We start from the raw sequence: 21,901 nt of genomic DNA on the forward strand, positions 1-21,901 counted from the left end.
GGCACCTTCAAAGAAAGTCCTGGTGATCTTCTTCCAAAAACTCAGCCATTGAAAACCCTATGGAGCAACAGTTCTATTCTGACATGTATGGGATCACCATAAGTTGGAGTCAACTGGTTTGGTTTGGTTTTTTGGCTATGCATTTAGTGGAGGAGAATGAGAACAGAATTTTGTTTAGGAAGATGTCCAGAGCAAAGTACATAGAACTCTCTACAATCAACGAAGCAGTATATAAAGAAATCACTATTAAACAATCTTTTTCCATTGGATACTTCTCTGAATTTCTGAAAGATTAATTCTTAACAACAACAATAACAAACATTTACTTTGTTTTTCAGGCCTCGGATTACAAAGGTTCACTTCAAGGAGACTCAATTTGAGCTCAGAGTCCTGGGAAAAGATGTAAGTTTTTGTTTAGCACTTAGCCAAAGCAAGAATTGAAGTCTTACCTGCTCATTTATAACTTAGAATACACCATGAAACAACCTACCAGGTTTTCTTCAACTGCAGCCACATGGAACCAGGTTCATTGACTCAAGCACAACTTCCCAAGGAGGGGAAAGGGAAGTGAGTAGAAATGAATGAGATGGCAATGGAGAAATAACATTTTAGTTTTAGCAAAGGAAAAAAATCTTTCTGAGGCAGAGGAGAATAGGAGGTGATTATTGTTATTAATTAGTCAAGTATCATTATTAGAAGGAACCCTGGTGGCACAATAGTTACGGATTTGGCTGCTAACAGAAAGGCTGGTGGTTTGAACCCACCCAATGGCTCTGTGATCTGCAGTCTGCTCCCATAAAGATTGTTGTTGTTGAGTGCCATCGAGTTGATTTGGACTCATAGTGCGTTTTTGACATAGTAGAACTGTCCCATAGGGTTTCCTAGTCTGTAATCTTTATGGAAACAGATTGCCAGTTCTTTTCACTGGTGGAGGGCTGGTGGGTTGGAACCCTTTTTTGGTTAACCATTGTGCCACCAGGGCTCCTTCAGTAAAGATTACAGCCTAGAAAACCATATGTGGAAGTTCCACTTTGTCACATGGGTTTGCTGTGATTTGAAAATTGACGGGATGGCACCCAACAATAATAATAATCATTATTCGCGTAATTTGCTGTTTAATACTGTCTATGAAAGTAGGATTCATATTATAAGGGTACAGTCTGCATACAGGATAAAAAGTGCCCTAATTTTGCTCTAAAGTAAATTAACAGACTGTAGGGAGTAACACTTCTGCTCTTTCCCTTGTTGAGCAAGGTAGATAAACCAGATGGGAAATTCTAGATGCTTTCAAGGGAAAACGTCAGGTGAAGGTGCAAAATGCTGACTTTTGCTCTTCAACCTGGCAGCGTGCTCCAGGATTGTGTGGGTAATGGGCACTGTATTTGTCCGTGCATGGAGGTGCTTCTATGCCTTGACAGGTAGCTTGTAGGGAACTGGGCAAAAGAAGGCAAGGATGTAAAAGTTTCTTTTTAATCTATCTGTGAAAATAATGCTGCCTTGAAGTGCTATTAGAATAGTCCATATGTCTGTCTGATAAATGAGAGTAAATATGATATAAGAGAATCCACCCTTCTGTCTCTTTATATAGAACAAAAACTAAGTGTATAGAGTTGAATTGACTTGCTTTCTGATGAGATGTTTGTAGTAATAAATAAATGAAAATTATGCTCAGCTTGTGGATCCACAATTTGAGAGATAGGAAAGGCACAGCTACAACTATGGTTGGAGCATGGAATTGGGCACAGTGCCTCACATGTAGTAGGCACTCAACAAATAACTGTTGAATGAATCAATCTACTGAGAGTATGTACTGCCTAATCAGAAAATGTGATATTATTATTTGTCCTCCTTGGAAAAAAAAAATCATGCCACCCTGAACAATAAATGTTTCTATTTATTGATGAAATTAGCATTGAATTTTTTTAACTGAGTTTTAAAATTGTAAAGAGAGGGAATTCCAGCTTTTTAAAAGAAATGATAGTCCAAAAAACTGCATAGTTGCCCTTTACTGTCCAGTTTGGAGAAACTTCACAGTTATCTTCATCCCTGATTAGAGATGTCGGTCTTAAAAGATGTGCTAATGTAAGATGGGATCAGTGGTAGGATTAAAAAAATTATTCACAAAAGTAGAATAGCTAGATAGTAGAATTGTATAATTCTCCCTCCCCACCCTATCCTACCACTGGTTTCATAGGATTTTTTTTTTCCATATTTGAAGTTTTTTAGAATTGCTCTTATAATGGTCTAAGTTTTGGGCAAAACCTAGAGATTTTTGCCAGATAATTTTTATAACACTGAGCAGGACAATACAAGGAGTAAAGTCTGTTAAGCATATTGAAAATAATGTTTCAAGTTTTTAGAAGAATATGATAATAAAATGGTGAGTCTTCTAATGGAAGAGTACTATTATTGGAAGTATTTTTTTCCTTTTATACATAAGTCATTTTTTGTGAGTAGGGTCCTTTGGGGAACTTCTTTTATGTTATCATTATAGTACCTTAAAGTATCCTCTTCTGTCTCAGGATTGTTGTTGTTTTGGTTAGTTGCTGTTGAGCTGGTGCTCATTAGTATATGGTAAAATCAAATCTAACCAGAATGTTCAACTTCTTAGACTTCTTGATTATTAGGAGAAAACAACAACAAAATGAATATTACAGTGTCATTTTTTAATGGCAGCCTGTGTGGTAGGACACATTCAGTTTAGTCCTCAGTCCCTTTCCATCTCTGAGATGGAATCGGTATTCGGATGTGGCCTGAAGCACTGCACACTCTGGCTTAGAGTCAATGATCTGTAACCTGTAGCCATCCAGTTGATTCAGACTCCTAGGGACCCTATAGGACAGGGTAGAACTGCCCTGTAGGGTTCCCAAAGGCTGTAATCTTTACGGAAACAGATTACCACATCTTTCTCCCGTAGAGTGGCTGGTGGGTTCCAACCAAGACCTTTTGGTTAGCAGCTGAGCACTTAACCACTGTGACACCAGGCCTCCTTCAGTGATCTTTAGTGAGGTGGAAAAGCAGTTCCCGTAACCTAGAGAATCGAACCGAAGGGATTTTTATTATTACTATTATTAAGTAGCACATTAATTTAACCAAAGCACTGCATTTCCTGGGGATTCTTGCTTGCAGGATGTTTTTTTCTTTTTCCACCAGGGCACCTCTTGGGTGAGGCAGTGATTTACATAATGGTAGAATTAACTTGATTATTATGGAGGCCTAACTGTAATCACAGATTGAATGAAAACCCCCCTAAAACCCATCACCTGGAACAGTAATCACATTCAGCTTGAAAAATGGTTGAAATGCTTATTCTGCTGGTTTTCTGGTCTGCTGGTTTGGCTGAGAGACTTAACTCAGTATGTTCAATGCTGTTAGGGCTAAATTCAGAGATTCAGTTCCCAAATGAAAAGACAGTGTCCTATGGATTAAAAAAAATTTTTTTCTTGATATTTACTATACCACTAACACTGTCCAACTCCTTTATTGGTATTAACTATTCCCACTATAACATAATAAGTACTGATAACATGTTAACATATACTATTTATTTATTCATATATCATTTTGCATCCATGAATAATAATTACATCTGTCATAGATACAAATAACGTAATGAATTCAATGATTCAACTTTTTAGAGAGACACAAATAGTTGTCTACAGTTAAATATTGGTTTTGCAAAAATTTGTGCCTCTGACAAAATAGGCCTTGTGTTTAACACAATACTTCACAGGAAATCTAACATTTTAATAAAAAGGTCTTAGATGCTGACTGTAGAAAATCTAGAAAATGCACAGCAAAGAAGAAAATTTAAATTACCCATTATCCTAAAATTCAGAGGTAATGATTGTTAATATTTTTGCACAATTCCTTTCAGATTTTATGCTTTTCCAACAACTGTATAATCTATGTATACCTATATGAAGGAGCCCTGATGGCACAATGGTTAAGTGCTTGGCAGGTAACCGAAAGGTTGGTGATTCGAGCTCACCCAGTGGCTCCAAGGGAGAAAAGACCTAGCGATCTGCTTCCATAAAGATTATACTCTAGGGCCCAGAAAAACCCATAGATGATACCCAGCTACCACCAACAACCTCTCTGACAGGGATCACAATAGAGGGTCCTGAACAGAGTGGGAGAAAAATATAGAACAAAATTCAAATTCACAAAAAAAGGACCAGACTTACTGGTCTGACAGAAACTGGAGAAGCACCGAGACTCTGGCCCCCAGATGCCCTGCTAACTCAGAACTGAAGCCGCTCCCAAAGTCCACTTTTCAGCCAAAGATTAGACAGGCCTATAAAACAAGCAATGGCACACATGAGGAATGTGCTTCTTAGTTCAATCAAGTATATGAGACCAAATGGGCAACACCTTCCCAAAATCAAAGACAAGAAGGCAGGAAGGGACAGGAAAACTGGACTAATGGACAAAGAGAACCCAGAGCAGAAAGGGAAAGGGGGAGAGTGCTGACACATTGCGGGGATTGCAACCAATGTCACAAAAGAATTTGTGTATAAATTTTTGAATGAAAAACTAATTTGTGCTGAGAACTTTTACCTAAAACACACAAATACACAAAAGATTACATCCTAGGAAACCCTATGGGGCAGTTCTACTCTGTCCCATGGTGTCACTATGAGTTGAAATCAACTCGATGGCACCTAACAGTAACAACATACCTATATGTGCATGTCTTAGTTATCTAGTGCTGCTGTAACAGAAATACCACAAGTGGATGGCCCCAATACAGAAGTTTATTCTCTCACAGTCTGATAGGCTAGAAGTCCAAATTCAGGGCATCAGCTCCAGGGGGAGGCTTTCTGTCACTCTGGGTGAAGATCCTTGTTATCAATCTTCCCCTGGACTAGGAGCTTCTTAGCGCAGGGACCCCAGGTCCAAAGGACACACTCTGCTCCTGGCACTACTTTGTTAGTATGAGGTTCCCCTGTCTCTCTGCTCACTTCTCTCTTTTATATCTCAAAAGAGGTTGACTTAAGACACAACCTAATGTTGTAGATTGAGTCCTGCCTCATTCACATTTAAGTGCCACTAATCCCACTCCATTAACATGATAGAGATAGGATTTATGACAAAATGGTGGACAATCACACAATACTGGGAATCATGGCCTAGCCAAATTGACACACATTTTTGAGAGACACAATTCATGATAGTATGTCATTCCTTATATGATTTTGTACATAGCTTTTATACTTAACATCATATCAATAAGCATTTCTCCTTATTTTATTATACTTATTCATATGTGTGGAAACCCTGGTGGTATAGTGGTTAAGAGCTACAGCTGCTAACCAAAACGTCGACAGTTCGAATCCACCAGGTGCTCCTTGGAAACTCTATAGGGTAGCTCTACTCTACCTTATAGGATCACTGTGAGCTGGAATCGACTCAGTGGCAACGGGTTTGGTTTTTTGAGTTTATTCATGTGTGCCTACACAGTGCTTAGTAAGTTTTATTTTTATGGGTTTTACTTTTTTTTCTTGTTATTTTGGGTATAGTCTTTCTCTCTCATTATATCTTCTGTTTTTGTCTTTTTTGAATATTGTTTTAGATGAAAGTTACACAGCAAATTAGATTCCCATTCAACAATCCATACACAAATTTTTCTGTGACATTTGTTACAATCCCTGTAATGTGTCAACACTCTCACTATTTCTACCCTGCCAGCCCCATTTCTATCCATCCAGTTTCCTGCCTCTCATTGCCTTCACATATTTACTTTTATGTAGATGTTGACCATTGGTCTTGTATAGTTAATTGTTTAAGGGAGCACGTTCCTCACGGGATTCTAACTGGTTTTTGCTAGCATAAGGGGAAACTAAAGAATTTTATTTTTGTCTCATATCTGACCACTTTATTGAAATCTTGTTTTCTAGCTAGGAATTCTTACTTTGATTTTCATGAATTTTTCTAGCTGTATAATTATATAACCTTCAAATAAAAATAGTTTATTCCTCCATTTCTTTTATGTTTTGTATTTTAGTATTGGTCAGAACTTTTAGAAGTATATTAAGTGGTCTAATAATATAACTTATCCTTGATTGGTTTCTGATTTTAATGGAAATATTTCTACTGTTTATATATGAGTTAGTTTTTGGTTTTAAGACTACGTATTTACAAGTGATTTAAACTTAAAAAAAATCTATTTTCAAATGCTTGATTTTCACCAAATATCTTGAGAGCCAAGATTGTTGCTTATTTACTCTTTCAACAACAAATATTTATTTCAAAAATCCAGGTGAGAAATGATGATGGCTCTGACTAAGGTAGCAAGAATTGAAGTGGTGAGAAGCTGTTGTTGTCTAGATTTAAACATCAAGGTTTCCTGGATATGGGGAGGTATGAAGGAGCCCTAGTGGCACAGTGGTTAAGTGCCAGGCTGCTAATCAAAAGGTTAGCAGTTTGAACCTACCAGCTGCACTGTGGGAGAAAGATGTGGTGGTCTGCTTCCATAAAGATTTACAGCGTTGGACACCCTATGGGGTAGTTCTGTTCTGTCCTTTAGGGTTGCTATGAGTCAGAATCAACTTGATGACAATGGGTTTGGTTTTTGTTTTTGGTTTTGGTTTTGAGGGAGGTATGAGAGAAGAGTCCTGGCAATTTTGAAGGTGTTTGGCCTGTGAGGCAGGAAGAATGGAGATACCATGAAGGGAGGTAGAGAAGACTGTGCATAGAGCAGCATTCAGGGGGAATATAAGGAGTCCCATTTTGAATATTTTGAGTTTAACATGTGTCTTAGACATCTAAGTGGAGATATCAGATAAGGAGTGGGCCTATGAGTCTGGAGTTTAGAACCAAGGTCTGAGCAGAATATACAATTTGAGAATCACTGGCATATAGCTGGTATTCAAAGTCATGACTGGTTGAGATCACCAGGAGAATAAGTATAGATAATAAGAGAAGAAGAGGAACCAGCAAAGAGACTGAGAAGGAATAGCCACTGAGGTAGAAGGAACACTAAGGCAGTGTGGTGTCCCAGAAGCCAAGTAAAAATAGTATATTAAGGAAGTGTCAAATGATGTTGACATAGCTAAAGACAGAGAATTAACCACTGGCTTTAGGAATCTTGTGGGAGATCATTGGCAAGACCAGTTTTGGTGGATTGGAGAATGTGAGCTTCAAACTGCTCTTAGTATGTGTACTCTAGAGAAGCACAAAGAGACGTGTATATTCATTGCAGCCCTTGTATAAAAGTCAAAGTGAAAATAACCTAGAAGTCCTTTAATTGGAGAATAAACAAATTAATTGATGCACATTCATTAAGAAAAAAAAAGTTCATAGGAAGAGAAGGATTGGAGATCATGAATATAGACAACTCTTGAAGAATTTTGGTGCAAAGGACAACAGACAAATAGGATGATAGCTGTCAGTGGAAGTGGTCAAGAGGAGGAGGTACTTTTGTTTTCTTTTAAGTTGAAAGAAATAATAGCACATATATATTCTGATGGGGATGATCCAATAGACAATAAACTTGGTGATGTAGAAGAGAGAGAGAGAATTGCTGGAATGACATTCCTTGAGTAGATCACAGGGAATGGCATCTAGTGCATAAATGGAGGGTTGGTTTTAGAGAGGAACCAGGACAGTTCATCTATGGGTAGCAGGCAAAAGACAGAGGGAAGAAATGTAGATCAGAGTAGGTGGGTAGTTCTCTTATGATTGCTTTGCCACTAGGTGGCAAGGTCATCCATTGAGACTGAGGTTTGGGAGGCAGTGTTGGGGATTTGAAGAAAGAGGAAGGTGTGTCATAGTTTAGGAAAGAAAATAAACAGTACATACAGTATAATGGCTGGATAGCATGGTTATAGTTAGTTGCTGTCAGGTCGATTCTGACTCCTGGTGACCTGTTTGTGCAGAATACAACTGCTCCGTAGGGTTTTCTTGTCTGTAACCTCTCAGAAGCACATCAGCAGGCCTTACTTCTGAGGCACCTCTGGGTGCATTTGAAGCTGCAACTTTTCAGTTAGTAGTCTAACGCATAACCATTTGTGCCACCCAGGGACTCCTTGGCTATCATTAGGGTTATGAATTTACAGTCAGCCCAGTCATTGTGTACTTTTTTCTGACCACATTCAGCACCACTGGGTGGAGAGCTGGAGTTAACCAGAGTGGTGGTTTTGTCAAGAGAGTAATACACAGAAAAGGGCAAGAGAATCCAGCAAGGGAGGGGTGTGATTACAGGGATTTCCCTTGGAATTGAAGCTAGATAAGAAGGGGAGCAAAGACACTGCATGGTAGAATCTATGGGCAAAGGTCTTGGTGAGATTGAAGGATTATTGGGGGTAGAGCACTGGAGGGAGTGAGCTAAAGAGAGAAGCACTGGTCAGAGTGGGATGCTTGCCATTAACATTATGGTGGAGTTGTGGTTATTGTACGTGAGAAAGTCTAGGGCAGTGTTTCTCAACTGGCAACCTCCAACTCCGCCCCAGGAAATTTGTAAAATTCTTTTTGATTGGTAGCAGGTTGAATGTTTTTGAGAAAAATAGGGAGGAATTTAGAACCGCACCCAAATTTCTTGGTTTAGGCAACAGGGAAAGGGTAGAATTCCCAGCACTAGGCCCAAAACTTGGCATGTAGTAAGCACATTTGTTGAATAAATGAAAGAATGAGTTAACGAGGCTGTGATTACCTTTGTTTATAATGGATCATGAAACTAACCTCAGATAAACTTACCCAGCGTGACAGGATGTAGAACCAGAAGGTTCTTGGCAACTCCAGCCATGAGTAATTAGACCCACTTGGCAGAACTGTCAGGCCTGCTTTGAGGAGGAACACAGGAAGTGATGACGGCTAGGAGTTGTCAATGTTTGTCAACAATCCGAGAGGCCTGGCTTATGTAAGCTGGGGATTCCTTTCACTTTTTAAATAGAATTATAAATTTATTTTTAAAAACTTCTTATTTGAAAATAGTTTCAAATTTCCAAAAAGTTGCAAAAATAAAAATATCACAAAGAACACCCATGTTTATCTATGTTTACTGAGATTCAGTTACTGTTAACATTTTACCCCATTCCTTTATCATATATCACTGCCTCTAAATACTTCAGTGGTAAAATAAAGTGTCAGTGAAAAAGAGGAAGACCCTTGACAAGATGGATTGACACAGTGGCTGCAACAGTGGGCTCAAACATAGCAATGATGGTTAGGATGGCGCAGAACCAGGCAGTGTTTCATTTGTTGTACTTAGGGTCGCTATGAATCAGAACCGACTCAACAGCACCTAACAGCAACAAAAATCCTTCAGTGGGTATTTCCTGAGAATAGGGATATTCTCTAATATAACTATAGTGCAGCTATCAACTTAATAAATTTATATTGCTATAGTATTTTTATCATCTACTTTCTATATTGCAATTTTGTTGGTTGACCTGATAATTTCCTTTATAGCCTTTTTCCCCTCCAGTATAGAATCCAGTTATCCTCCTTTAATCGGGAAGATTTTCATAGTATTTGTCTTTTATAACATTGATGTTTTTAAAGAATATAGTTTCACCCCACTTTTTAAAATAGAAAGTTCTTTTTTCCCTCTGTAGTATTTTTTTTTTTAATTATTGTACTTTAGATGAAGGTTTACAGAACAAACGAGCTTCTCATTAAACACTTAGTACATATATTGTTTTATGACATTGGTTAACAACCCCATGACATGTCAGTACTCTTCCTTCTCGACCTTGGGTTCCCTATTACCAGCTTTCCTGTCCCCTCCTGCCTTTAGTCCTTGCCCCTGGGCCAGTGTGCCCCTTTAGTCTCGTTTTGTTCTATGGATCTCTTTAATCTTTGGCTAAAAAGTGAACCTCTGCAGTGACTTCATTACTGAGCGAAAAGGGTGTCCGGGGGCCATACTCTCAGGGTTTCTCCAGTGTTTGATAGGCCAGTAAGTCTGGTCTTTTTTGAGTTAGAATTTTGTTCTACATTTTTCTCCAGCTCTGTCCAGGACCCTCTATTTTGATCCCTGTCAGAGAAGTCAGTGGTGGTAGCCGAGCACCATCTAGTTGTACCGAACTCAGTCTGGTGGAGGCCATGATAGTTGTGGTCTCTTAGTCCTTTGAACTAATCTTTCCCTTGTGTCTTTAGTTTTCTTCATTTTCTCTTGCTCCTGAAGAAGTGAGACCAGTGGAGTATCTTAGATGGCTGTTCACAGGCTTTTAAGACCCCAGACGCTACTCACCAAAGTAGAATATAGAACATTTTCTTTATAAACTATGTTATACCAATTGAGCTAGATATTTCCTGAGATCGTGGTCCCCACAGCCTTAGCCCAGTAATTTGGTCCCTAAGGGAGTTTGGATTTGTCCATGGAGCTTCCATGACCTTACCCTGAACAAGCTGTGCTGGCTTCCCCAGTATTATGTACTGTCTTACCCTTCACCAAAGTTACCACTTATCTATTGTTGAAAATAGAAAGTTTTACATTTCATGTTTGTCTGATGTTTCCTAATGATTAGACGAAAATTTCTGTATGATTAGACTCCTCCAGTCATCAGGTTTGGAGTTACATAATGTCCATCTGTTCCTTGTTGGTTAAATTTGGTCACCTGGTCATGATGTTGCCCACGTTTTCTCCAGTGTGTAATTACTTGTATTTTTTCCTCCATTGCGACTAACAAGTAGTCTATAGAAAGACAACTTAAATCGGTGCAAATATCCTGCTCCTCATCAAAATTTCCTTGTACATTTAGCACTCACTGAGGATTCTTTCTTGATCCAATCTTTTACTATGATGGTTGCAAAATGCTCATTTTTCAATTCTACTTTCTCTGCATTTATCAGTGGATTCCTTTCATTAAGGGTCATGAATTTACAGTCAGCCCAGTCACTGAGTACTTTCTCCAGCCACATTCAGCGCCACTGGTGCAGGTACAAAGTGGAGAGTTGGATTTAACAAGGGTTGTGGTTTTGTCAATAGAGTAATACAAAGTGAGAAAAGGAAAAGCAAATTCAGCGAGGGAGGGGATCGATTATAGTGATTTCCCCTGGAATTGAAGCTGGGTAAGGAGGTGCATGTCTTAGTTATGTAGTGCTGCTGTAACAGAAATACCACAAGTGGATAGCTTTAACAAACAGAAGTTTATTCTGTCACAGTCTAGGAGGCTAGAAATCCAAATTTAGGGTGCCAGCTCCAGGGGAAGGTTTTCTCTGTCTGTTGGCTCTGGGGAAACATCCTTGTCATCAATCTTCCCCTGGTCTAGGACTTCTCAGTGCAGGAAACCCAGGTCCAAAGGATGCCCCCCACCCCCCACCCCATTCTTCATTCTTGGTGGTGGGAGGTCCCTCTCCTCTCTTCTTGATTCTCTCTTTTATATCTCAAAAGAGATTGACTCAAGACACAACCTAATCCTGTAGATTCAGTCCTGCCTCATTAACATAACTACCTCTGATCCTGCCTCATTAACATCGTAAAGATTAGGATTTACAACATTTAGGATAATCACACAGATCACAAAATGGTAGACAACCCACACAATGCTGGGAATCATGGCCTAGCGAAGTTGATACAAGTTTTTCTGGGACACAATTCAATCCTTAACAGTGCGTAAGGACACCATGGTGAGAACAGTGAGAGAGCATTCTGCTGTAAGGAAGAGCCCCACCTTCTCTCCCTTTTATTTATTATTCGTATGGGCTTAATTAAGTTCTATTTTTTCCAATGGTTTACAATACATTACTGTACCTATTTTTTGGTGTTCAAGTTGTTCTAAATTTGGTCTTCAATGTGGCTCCTGTGTCCTTTTGACATGCCCCGTCATTTTTCGTGTACTTTCTTATTTTCTGGCATAATATGTTTCAAGCTCATCTTATATCTACTTTGCACCCACTCGAGTATCAGCCATTTCTCCAAGGAGCCCTGGTTACTTTTAGTGGAGGATGGTTTAAGAGACCAAGATCTAGGCACTAGGTGTGGTAGTTGCTACTAGGGTCACTTTGCTTCTTGACCCTTTCAGTGGACAGAACTAGGGAATATATGCATGCATATACACACATCATACACATACATACACATATAAATATAAGCATACATGTACTGTATTTTTATTCAAATAATGCATGCCTTCTGCGTTTGTTTGCTGGCTGCACCCTCCCCCCTCGAGGTATTTTCATAAGCGTGCTATGCTAATTTTTTTACAGCAACATGTGGAAGAGGATTGGCATGGCTGGGTTTTTGAGGGTGCCTTGCGGGGTGGGGTGGGTGTGGCTAGCAAGCAAACAGAGGATGCACATTATTTGTCTAAAAATATGATATGCATATGTGCATATAAACATGCTTATGCACATACTTACATATTACATATTTTAGAAATCATGCATTTGTTCCATACCTCCAATTCCTGTCCATCCCCACAGAGTTCTTTCTTACCTTCCCCCATTTCCTATTTGTATGAACCGTCTTCCATCATGAGAACCTTGGTTCTCAACAACAGCAACACGTTTACTTATTCCAAAAATGTATCTCAAATAATTTTAGAATTGCTTTGACTAAACTACTAAAATAAATAATTTTTTGCAGGTCTTCCACCCACACATCCTACCTTGCCAAGAACGAGGGTATAGAGTCAAATAGTATATCCAAAATTTTCTTGGTCTTCTCCTTCTTCCCTCCTTTCCCCTCCTTCCCTTCCTCCCTTTTTTTCTCATTTAAATCTAATTAGTTTTATTTGTTTCAATTTCCTTTCAGTTACAGTTTCGCCTACTTTCAGATTCTTATTTATCTGATTTTGTTTTGAATGTGTAGAATATTAACATACTTCCAAAAGTCAAAACCATATAAAAAGGGACACTCAAGAGAAGTGTCACTAATTCTTACATTCCTTTAGTTCCGTTCCCCCACCCTTCCTTGTAGGTAGCCAGCTTCATTGTTTTCTAGTTTATCTTTCCTGTGTTTCTTTTTGTAAAGATAAGCATATATAAACATATTTTTCTTCTGTCTTACCTAAAAGATAGCATACCACAGATGCTTTTATGTACTTTGGGTTTTTTTTTTTTTTTAGTAGTCTATCCTAGAAACCACTCTATATGAGTTCATTGAGAGTTTTCTCATTCTTTTGTACAGGTGTATTGTACTCCTTTGAATGTGCATACCCTAGTTTATTCCAACAATCTCATACTTGGACATTTAGGTAGTTTCCAATGTTTTACAATTACAGATAATTCTTCTGTGCATATATATATTTGTACAGTTGGACAGGTATTTTCGGGGTGAATTCCTAGGTGCGGGATTGATCGATCAAAGGGTAAGTATATGTATAGTTTAGTTAGATATTGCCAACCCCCTCCCCCGACTCCTGTGTTGTATCATTTTACATTTTCACCTGCAATGTTTGAGAGTCCCTGGAACTATAATGTTTTCACCTAAATATTCCTAAGTGTTGCTCTGTTAGTAATATTTGGATCCTGATGCCACATAATAGTTTGGCTTGGAGTTTTTCAGATACAAACAAACAAACAAAAAAACCCACAAACCTGTTGCCATCAAGTAGATTCTGACTCATAGCGATTCAGTAATGGTCAAATAACATCATTTAAATCCAGGTCTCTCACTTAAAAGTATCTTACTTTGGACAACTCACTAAGCAACGTTTAACCTACATTTCCTTATATGTAAAATGTAGATAATAGTATCTGCCTTATAGAATCGTTGTAAGGGTGAAACTTAGTCCAAAGTCAGATATGTAATAGGCACTCAATACTTGTTTCTGTATTGTAACTGTCTTGCTGTTGTCATGCCACCAAGACCTATTGGATTTTTGCACAGGAAAGGACCATGAGAATTACCTTGTTCTTGACCAGTCTTGGTTGGTGAATAGCTTGTGCCAAAGCAGGAAGAGAAGCTCAGGTGTTCTAGGCCCGTGATCTTTCCTTGGCTTCATTTGGTGGTGTGTTTTGCTGACCTTTTCCTTAATTAAAACACTTGGGCCATTTCTTAGGAAGGAATTAAAATTCTGCTATAAAAAAAAATTAAATCAAGAGTGTTGATAGATCTTACCAGATGTGCCTTCATTTTAGTTTTGAGACAGATAAACTATTAAATTCATGATATACATTAAATTCAGTTACAAGAAACCTCATTCAGTGCCTTTAAAAAAGGTATTAACAAAAAGATCTCCAAGGCTATTTATGAGTTGTCCTGTTTAAAATAATATATGTTGTATATGTACAACAAACTTGTAATAAGTGAAATCAACTTGGGCTCTTTTTACAGTGTAGTATTGATATAATACCATTCTTATTCATTTTCTTTTTTTTGAATATTTATTGTGTTTCAGGTGAAAGTGTACTCAGCAAATTAGATTCCCATTCACAAAGTCATACAAAAATTCTTTCTTGACATTGGTTACAGTTTCTGCAATGTGTTAGCACTCTCACAGTTTCCAGCCCACAAGCCCTGTTTCCGTCCATCCAGTTTCTCTGCCCCCTTTGTCTTCTCATCTTTGCTTTTGGGTAGATGTTGACCGTTTGGTCTTATGTAGTTGGTCGTTTAAAGGAGCATATTCCTCATGGGAGTTATTGTTTATTTTATAGGCCAATCTATTATTTGGCTGAAAGGTGACCTCCAGGAGTGGTTTCAGTACCAAGTTAAAGAGTATTTTAGGGCAGTAGTCTTGGGGGTTCCTCTAGTCTCTATCAGTTCAGTAAGTCTAGTCTTGTTTATGAATTTAAGTTTTATTCTACATTTTTCTCCAATTCTAACCAGGACCTTCTATTGTGTCCCTGGTCAGAACAGTCAGTAGTGGTATCTGGGCGCCATCTAGTTCTTCTGGTCTCAGGCTAGAAGAGGCTGTGATTTGTGTGGACCATTAGTCCTGTGGACTAATTTCGTCCTTGAATCTGTTTTCCTTCACTCTCCTTTGCTCCAGACTGGAAGAGATGAATAATTGTATCTTAGAAAGTTGCTTGTAAGCTTTTGAGACCCCAGATGCTACTCACCAAACTAGGATGTAGAACATTATCTTTATGAACTAAGTTATGATAATTGACCTAGTTGCCCCGTGAGACTATGGTCCTGAGCCTCCAAACCCAGTAGCTCAATCCCACGAGATCTTATTCATTTTCTATTGCTGCTGTAACAAATTACCATAAACTCAGAGACTTAAAACAACACAAATTTATTATCTTACTGTTTTGTAGGTCAGAAATCTGACACAGGTCATACTGGCCTAAAATCAAGTTGTTAGCAAACCTGAATTCTTTCTGGAGGCTCAAGGGAGAATCCTTTTGCTTGCCCTTTCCAGCTTCTAGAGGCTGCCCACATTCCTTGGATGGTGCCACCTTCCTCCATCTTCAAAGCCAGCAAGGATGGGTTGAGTCCTTCTTATAGTGTGTCACCCCAACTTCCTCTTCTCCCTACTTATTTCACTTTTAAGGACCTTTGTGATAATGTTGGGCCTAACTGAGGGTCGTGTCCCTGTTTTAAGGTCAGCTGATTAACCCATTGCTGTCAAGTTGATTCCAATCTCATAATGACCCTATAGGTCAGAGTAGAACTGCCCCCAAGGCTGTAATTATTAAGGCAGCAGACTGTCACATCTTTCTACCTTGGAGTGGCCGGTGGGTTTGAACCACTGACCTTTCGGTTAACAGCTGACCCCTTAACCACTGCACCACCAGGGCTCATAAAAGTTAATTGATTTAGTAGCCTTAATTCCATATGCAACCCTTTGCCATGTTACCTGATTTATTCACAGGTTTTGAGGATTAGGACATGGACATCTTTCGGAGGCTATTAGTCTGCCTATCATACCTTTGTATAATAATATGGTTAGTTGAGAAAAATTGGATAATGCAACTGGATATTTAAATTGGCTAATGTTTTTAATATATGAAGCATTTTTAGTTCAAGGAACTGAACATCCTTATACACGTTTAGTATGTGAAAACCATTTTACAGATGGATAAATTTATTGCTTGATGAATAATTCTTTCTAGTTCATAGAAGCATTAATAACAGCATTGGAGAGGATGTGTTAGATTGTATTGCTTCTCCTCTTTTTCTTTCTCCCTAAAAAATTCAAAAAGAAAAAATATGAGCCAGAACATTGGAGAATATTTTCATCATGTTTCAGTAGACTTTGAAAACCGTTATGTTGAGCTTATTCTGCTTCCTATTTGAAGTAATGCCCAGATACAAACTCAGAAGTCCAAATAGTTTGCCTTTGTCATTGCTGTTTTTACTTTGTTTCACTTGTTCTTTAGAGAAACTGTAGAATTTACTAAAATGTCAGAATTTCTTTATGCTTGCAATTGATTTATTTTTTGTTTTAATGGTAATTAATCTTTATTCCTAATCTTACAAAAGTTAAAAAAAAAACCTTTTTAATGACAATTTTTATTAAGCTAGTTAAAGAATTAGTGCCATCATAATTTTTCAAATGCAGTGTTTTAAAAATTCTTTAGTGACGTACAGTAATCCTTCACCAAAAACTTCAGTCTTGCTAGCCTGCCTTTGAATGAAAAGACAGTATTTTATACTGAAAACTTACATCCAGAATATTTTTACTTATGGATGATTTTGTTAAATTCTTTTAACAATACAAGCCACAATAGCTGGTCTGCTTCCCTGGTGAGTCTGTGAATAGGATAATGAGGGAATTTGTAAGCAATCCCCTCCCAATATGCAAAGCGAAGACCTGGCATAGAAAAGCATTGATGCTGATGAATTCAGTTTAATTTGTTAGTATATTTTGTGTAAAAATTTTATTTACTCTTTTCATTTACTGACATTTTTATTATTCCTCTTAATTCATGGGACCTTGATCTTCCCCCTATTCATTTTGCCATGCTCAGTACTGTTGGATAATGTGTGGAATATGTTTTGGAATATAACCCACATAGCCAACAAGAGTGTACTGGAATATTTTTTGATCACTTATTGTGAAATACAGCATACATATGGAAATGGAAATTAATTTTATTCTCCAAGTGCTCTACTGAAATGTACGGTGATTTTTAATTAAAACTATGTTACATGTGTTTGAAAAAAAGTTTTTTTTTTTTTTACAATAACGTGTGTGTGCGTTTAGGAGGGGTGTTTGTGTGTAGTGTAATGTTTCTTAAACCAGAGTACTTAAAGACACTTCCCCTAAAGAAAGTTCTTTGCTCAGATACCTTAGGGAGACACCAAATACAATACCATCTTTTTGAGATTCACAGAACTCAGCACATTAAAGATTTGAGTGTGTAACGCAGTGTTTCCTGAACTTATTTGACCATAGAGCACTTTTATGTCAATATTGCCAGACACTAGCATTGTAAGAAACACTATGTAAAGAAAAGGTTTGACAGAATAAGATAATATTTTTCTCAGTGTTTTTAAATTTTCATCTGGCTTCCCTTTCCAAATAATTAACAAAATTGACAATAATTTTGTGGAGGACTCACTCTGAATTTGTTAGTCAGGCTTGAACTCAGGATGTTTAGAAGAGAGAACAATGAAAAATACGGGAGACATTAAAATAAAACTTGTGCCCAATCCTCACATGCAAAAATATAGTTCCTTTTTTTTAACCTTAATCATTCGATTTCATCATTTAGAAAGGTAAAATTTCTCAAAACAGTTAAAGTTTTATAGTATCTCATTAGTATCTATTTCCAGGTGAAGAACAAATTGTTTCAGTTTCACCGCTTGCCTTCCTTTGCTTTGTCAGTAAGTAACAAGGAAGTTATTTCAGAATCATTTCTGTTAGCCCTCTGATGCTTTTTTCCTCAAAAAAAAAAAAAAAACAAAAAACAAACAAACAAAAAAAACTTGTTGTCATCCGGTCGACTCTGACTCGTGGCAACCCCATGTCTGTCAGAGTATAATTGTTCCTCCATAGGGTTTTCATTGCTGTGAACTTTCGGAAGTAGATTACCAGGCTTTTCTTCTGAAGTGCCTGTGGGTGGATTTGAACCACCAACCTTTCAGTTAGTAGCCAAGCTCCGTAGTGTCCAAAAATAAGTAAAAAATTGTCAAGTAAATATAAATCTTGTATAGACTGAAAGTTAAAAAAAATTCCACAGTACTTTAGACTTATACTTTACACATCTTTTTAGCCACCGTCCCACCTCTATAGGACAATGTTAGGAAACCTCACTGCTGTAGACCTTCAAGTATTTGTATAATGATTTCATCTTACTATTTTTATAGTACTGATCTGTTTTTTAAATTTTAATATTTTGTCATGTTTTCACTAAAAGTTTACACAGCTAATTAGGTTCCCATTGAACAACTTCTACACAATTTTTTCACTGACATTGGTTACATGTTTCACAGTGTGTCAGCTTTCTCATTACTTCTGTTCAGCTTGTTCCACTTCTAGTAATCTGGTTTCCCTGCCGCCTTACCTTCTCATCTTTGCTTTAGAGTAAATGTTGACCATTTGGTCTCGTATGAATGATTTTTTAAAGGGGCACAGTACTCATGGATGATATTGTTTATTTTATTACTCAATTTTTTATTTAGCTAAAAAATGACCTCATGGAATAGTTTCAGTTCAAGGTTTAAAGAGTATCTCAGGGTGACAGTCTCAGGGCATCCTCTAGTCTCAACTGGTTCAGTTAAGTCTGGACTTTTTAAGAATTTGAGTTCTGTTCCGCATTTTCCTCCCCTTCTATCAGGATCCATCTGTTGTGACCCTGATCAGAATGATCAGTAGTGGTAACCAGGCACCATCCAGTTCTTCTAGTCTCAAGGTAGATGAGGTTTGTGTAGACTATTATTCCTGTAGACTAGTTTCTTCTCTGAGTCTTTGGTTTTCTTCTTTCTCTTTTACTCCGGATGTGTGAAGACCAATAGTTGTACCTTAGATGACTGCTTGCAAGCTTTTAAGGCCCCAGATGCTACTCACCAAACTAGGATATAGAACGTAAACTTTATGTACTGTATTATGCCAACTGACCGAGCTGCCCCATGAGACTATGGTCCTAAGCCTTCAGACCCCATAAACCAATCCTGTGAGGTGTTTGGTTAAGTCTAAGAAGTATCTATGTGTATACCACCTATGTACTTTATTGTATGTATGAAAATATATACAATATTTGTGTGTGTGTGTATATATATATACATCTGCATATAGATCCATCTGTATATGCCCTGATGTCATAGTGGTTATGAGCTACGGCTGCAAACCAAAAGGTCAGCAGTTTGAATCCACCAGTCACTCCTTGGAAACCCTATGGGACAGTTCTACTCTGTCCTCTAGGGTTGCTATGAGTTGGAATTGACTTGACGGCAACGGATTTGGTTTTGATTTTATATATGCTCATATATATGCACACATATACATACCTAAACACAGTACTGATCCTTTTAAGCTATTGACTTATGCAGTGTACCTTGGGTTACTTCTAGTGACCTTGGAGGTGGGACGAGTGTACAGTTATAGGATTGAGAAGATTTCCATCCCTGTAATTCTAGGGAGGCTGGGAAGGCAGACTGGCAAGTTGTGGCTGCTTCCTAAGGCAGAAACAGGGAGGAATCAGCTGGAGTATGGTCTGTGTGTGGCAGGGAGAAGGCTCCTGTGTCAAGAACACGGGCTTGAGAGTCAGTGAAGTGGCAGTGAGCCCAGGGAGAGGGTAGGTAACTGTACAGCTTCCAGTGTGATCCCGTCCATGATCCCATCGGTAAGCTTAATATGCTTAGGAGAAGCTAGGCTGCAGTAGATTAATTTTTTTCAGCTTCTGAAGAGAAATACAGCCAGCAAAGATGAGGAAAAGAGACTGAGAAGACCAGAAGGCATTAGGTTGGGAATCTGTAGATAGAGTAGTTGTTGTTACCTGCCTTCGAGTTGGCCCTCGACTAATGGCGGCCCCATGCACAATGGAACGAAATGCTGCCCAGTGCTGTGCCATTCCCAGATCAATTGTGAATTAGACCGCTGTGATCCATAGGGTTTTCACTGGCTGATTTTTGGAAGTAGATTGCCATGGCTTTCTTCCTAGTCTGTCTTAGTCTGGAAGCTCCAGACTCGGAATTGAACATGTGGGTCTCCTGCATGGAAGGTGAGAGTTCTACCACCGAGCTACCAGTGTCCCCAAATATGATAATACAGGCCCTAAATTCTCACAACTGGTATAATCAAAAGTTTACCTAGATCTCCACAGGGCTGTGAAGCTCGCAAATAGTATCTGTGAGTTACAAGCAATTTAAGCTTCATCACTTTATGAAACTAGAAATAGATTCAAACAGAAGCTCCTCTTCTGACATGAAATGACCAAAGCTGTAAAAATGTTTGAGTAACTTTGCAAAAAGCCGGGTTTGGATGGTTGGATAAGGTTTTTTAGCAGTAAATTGGAATGAGCTTCCTGAGCAACTGCTCATCTTCGTATGGATGAGTGGAAATGTGCTAATTGGCCATGTCTGTTTGGGAAAGGTTTAGTAGGTATGAGAGTGGCAGAAAGAAATAGACATTTAAAATGTCACATCAGTTACATTCATGCTAGCAGTTACTGCAAGTGGTGAAAGGACACCAAATTTATTCAGAATGCCAGGCTCCCTTTTTAGTTGTTTTAACCTTCCTTTTAGTGTTTGGATCATTCTGCCAACAATGGGCTTTAAAAAATAGGCAACTGGTTTTAAAGACCTCTGTAAATGGAGAATGAGTTCATACTTGTTGTTTGTACATGGCAGAAGTAATTAGGGGGCCTGTGGCAGGCTCTTTCATTCTTTAATATGTTTATACCCAAGGAGACTGGAGAAAAACTCAATTCTGAAATATCTTTTATCTTTTCATTAAGTGATGGTAGTTTAAAAAATATATTAAAAAGTGGGTACCCTGTGACCAGGCCTCTGTCTGAAAAACAGAAGAGTACAGAATAAAGTGAAAACCAGTCAAAGAAAAGTTTGAGGTTTAGAGGAGATTTTTAACATTTTACTGTATTATTATTATTTTAAGATTAAACACACTTTTTGTTTCCAGCTCCACTTTTGGAGACCTGAATTGTATATAATTAAATAGGTTTTTTAAAATTTGATTTAGATGTTTAAATTACGCTTTATTTGTGGATTTCTTTTTTGTTTTTCTGAAAGGTAAAAGTGTCTGTGTGTCACCATTTCTTATAGGTGGTAATGTCCTGCCGCACATACCATTTCCACTGCTAAAAGCCATGTGGAGAAGGAAGGTTGTAGTGGGGAGAGGGAGTCCCTGATGGTATAAATGGTGGCTGTTAACCAAAAGGTTGGAAGTGCCTCAGAAGAAAGACCTGGTGATGTACTTTAGAAAAAATCAGCCCTTAAAAACCCCATGGAACACGGTTCGACTCTAACACGCTTGAGGTCACCATGAGTTGGAGTCAGCTCCACGGCAACTGGTTTTTAGCAGTGTGGGAGAGAAGGGCAACTGTCCCTTTATCTTAATGATTTATCCTGATAGCATGCAGTCAGAAGCACAGTTATTTTAAAATGAATGATCTGTGAAGTATGTTTTAGGAAAATCCAGGAACTTTGAAAACACCCACACTTTATATAAGATAAATAGTGGTTGCCTCTGGGAAGGGAAGTTGGGGATAGTGGTGAGAGAGAGATTTACTTGTTGTGTTCCTGCTTTGGTGACTTCTGGCTTTTATACCTAATGTGTGTATATTATATATTGAAAAAGAGAAAAAGAAAAAAAAATTCCACTCTAAGCACTCCCATCTCCTGACACCTACCACCCTGCTGCTAAGGATATTCTGGGATTTTCTATGGTCCCCCTTCCCCCACTTTCTTTTGCATCTGAAAGAAATGCTTTCTGAATTCATTGACTTTTCTTCCTCATCTCTAATTTTGAAATCTCTACTCTTTTTACTAAAGTCACCAAAGCTTTCTTACCATGAAATGCAGTAACCTCCTTTGAAACCTTATTTGACCTTTCTGGGTCACTGGAGACTTTCACTCTCTCTTCCCGGCACCCCCCCCCCCGCCCCC

At 38.2% G+C, this 21,901-nt stretch overlaps 1 protein-coding gene across 1 annotated transcript in view; it reads left to right on the forward strand.

Annotated features, from left to right (window-relative positions):
- The window catches only part of EPB41L4A (erythrocyte membrane protein band 4.1 like 4A), a 330,037-nt gene that overhangs the window by 206,697 nt on the left and 101,439 nt on the right, over positions 1-21,901 (forward strand). Inside the window, exon 9 of the mRNA XM_004376996.2 lies at positions 339-402. Coding sequence (XP_004377053.1) covers positions 339-402 — 64 coding nt within the window. The remainder of the gene's footprint in view (positions 1-338; positions 403-21,901) is intronic.

Source organism: Trichechus manatus, unplaced genomic scaffold, assembly GCF_000243295.1.
Source record: "Trichechus manatus latirostris isolate Lorelei unplaced genomic scaffold, TriManLat1.0 scaffold00047, whole genome shotgun sequence".
Classification (NCBI taxonomy): Eukaryota; Metazoa; Chordata; class Mammalia; order Sirenia; family Trichechidae; genus Trichechus; species Trichechus manatus.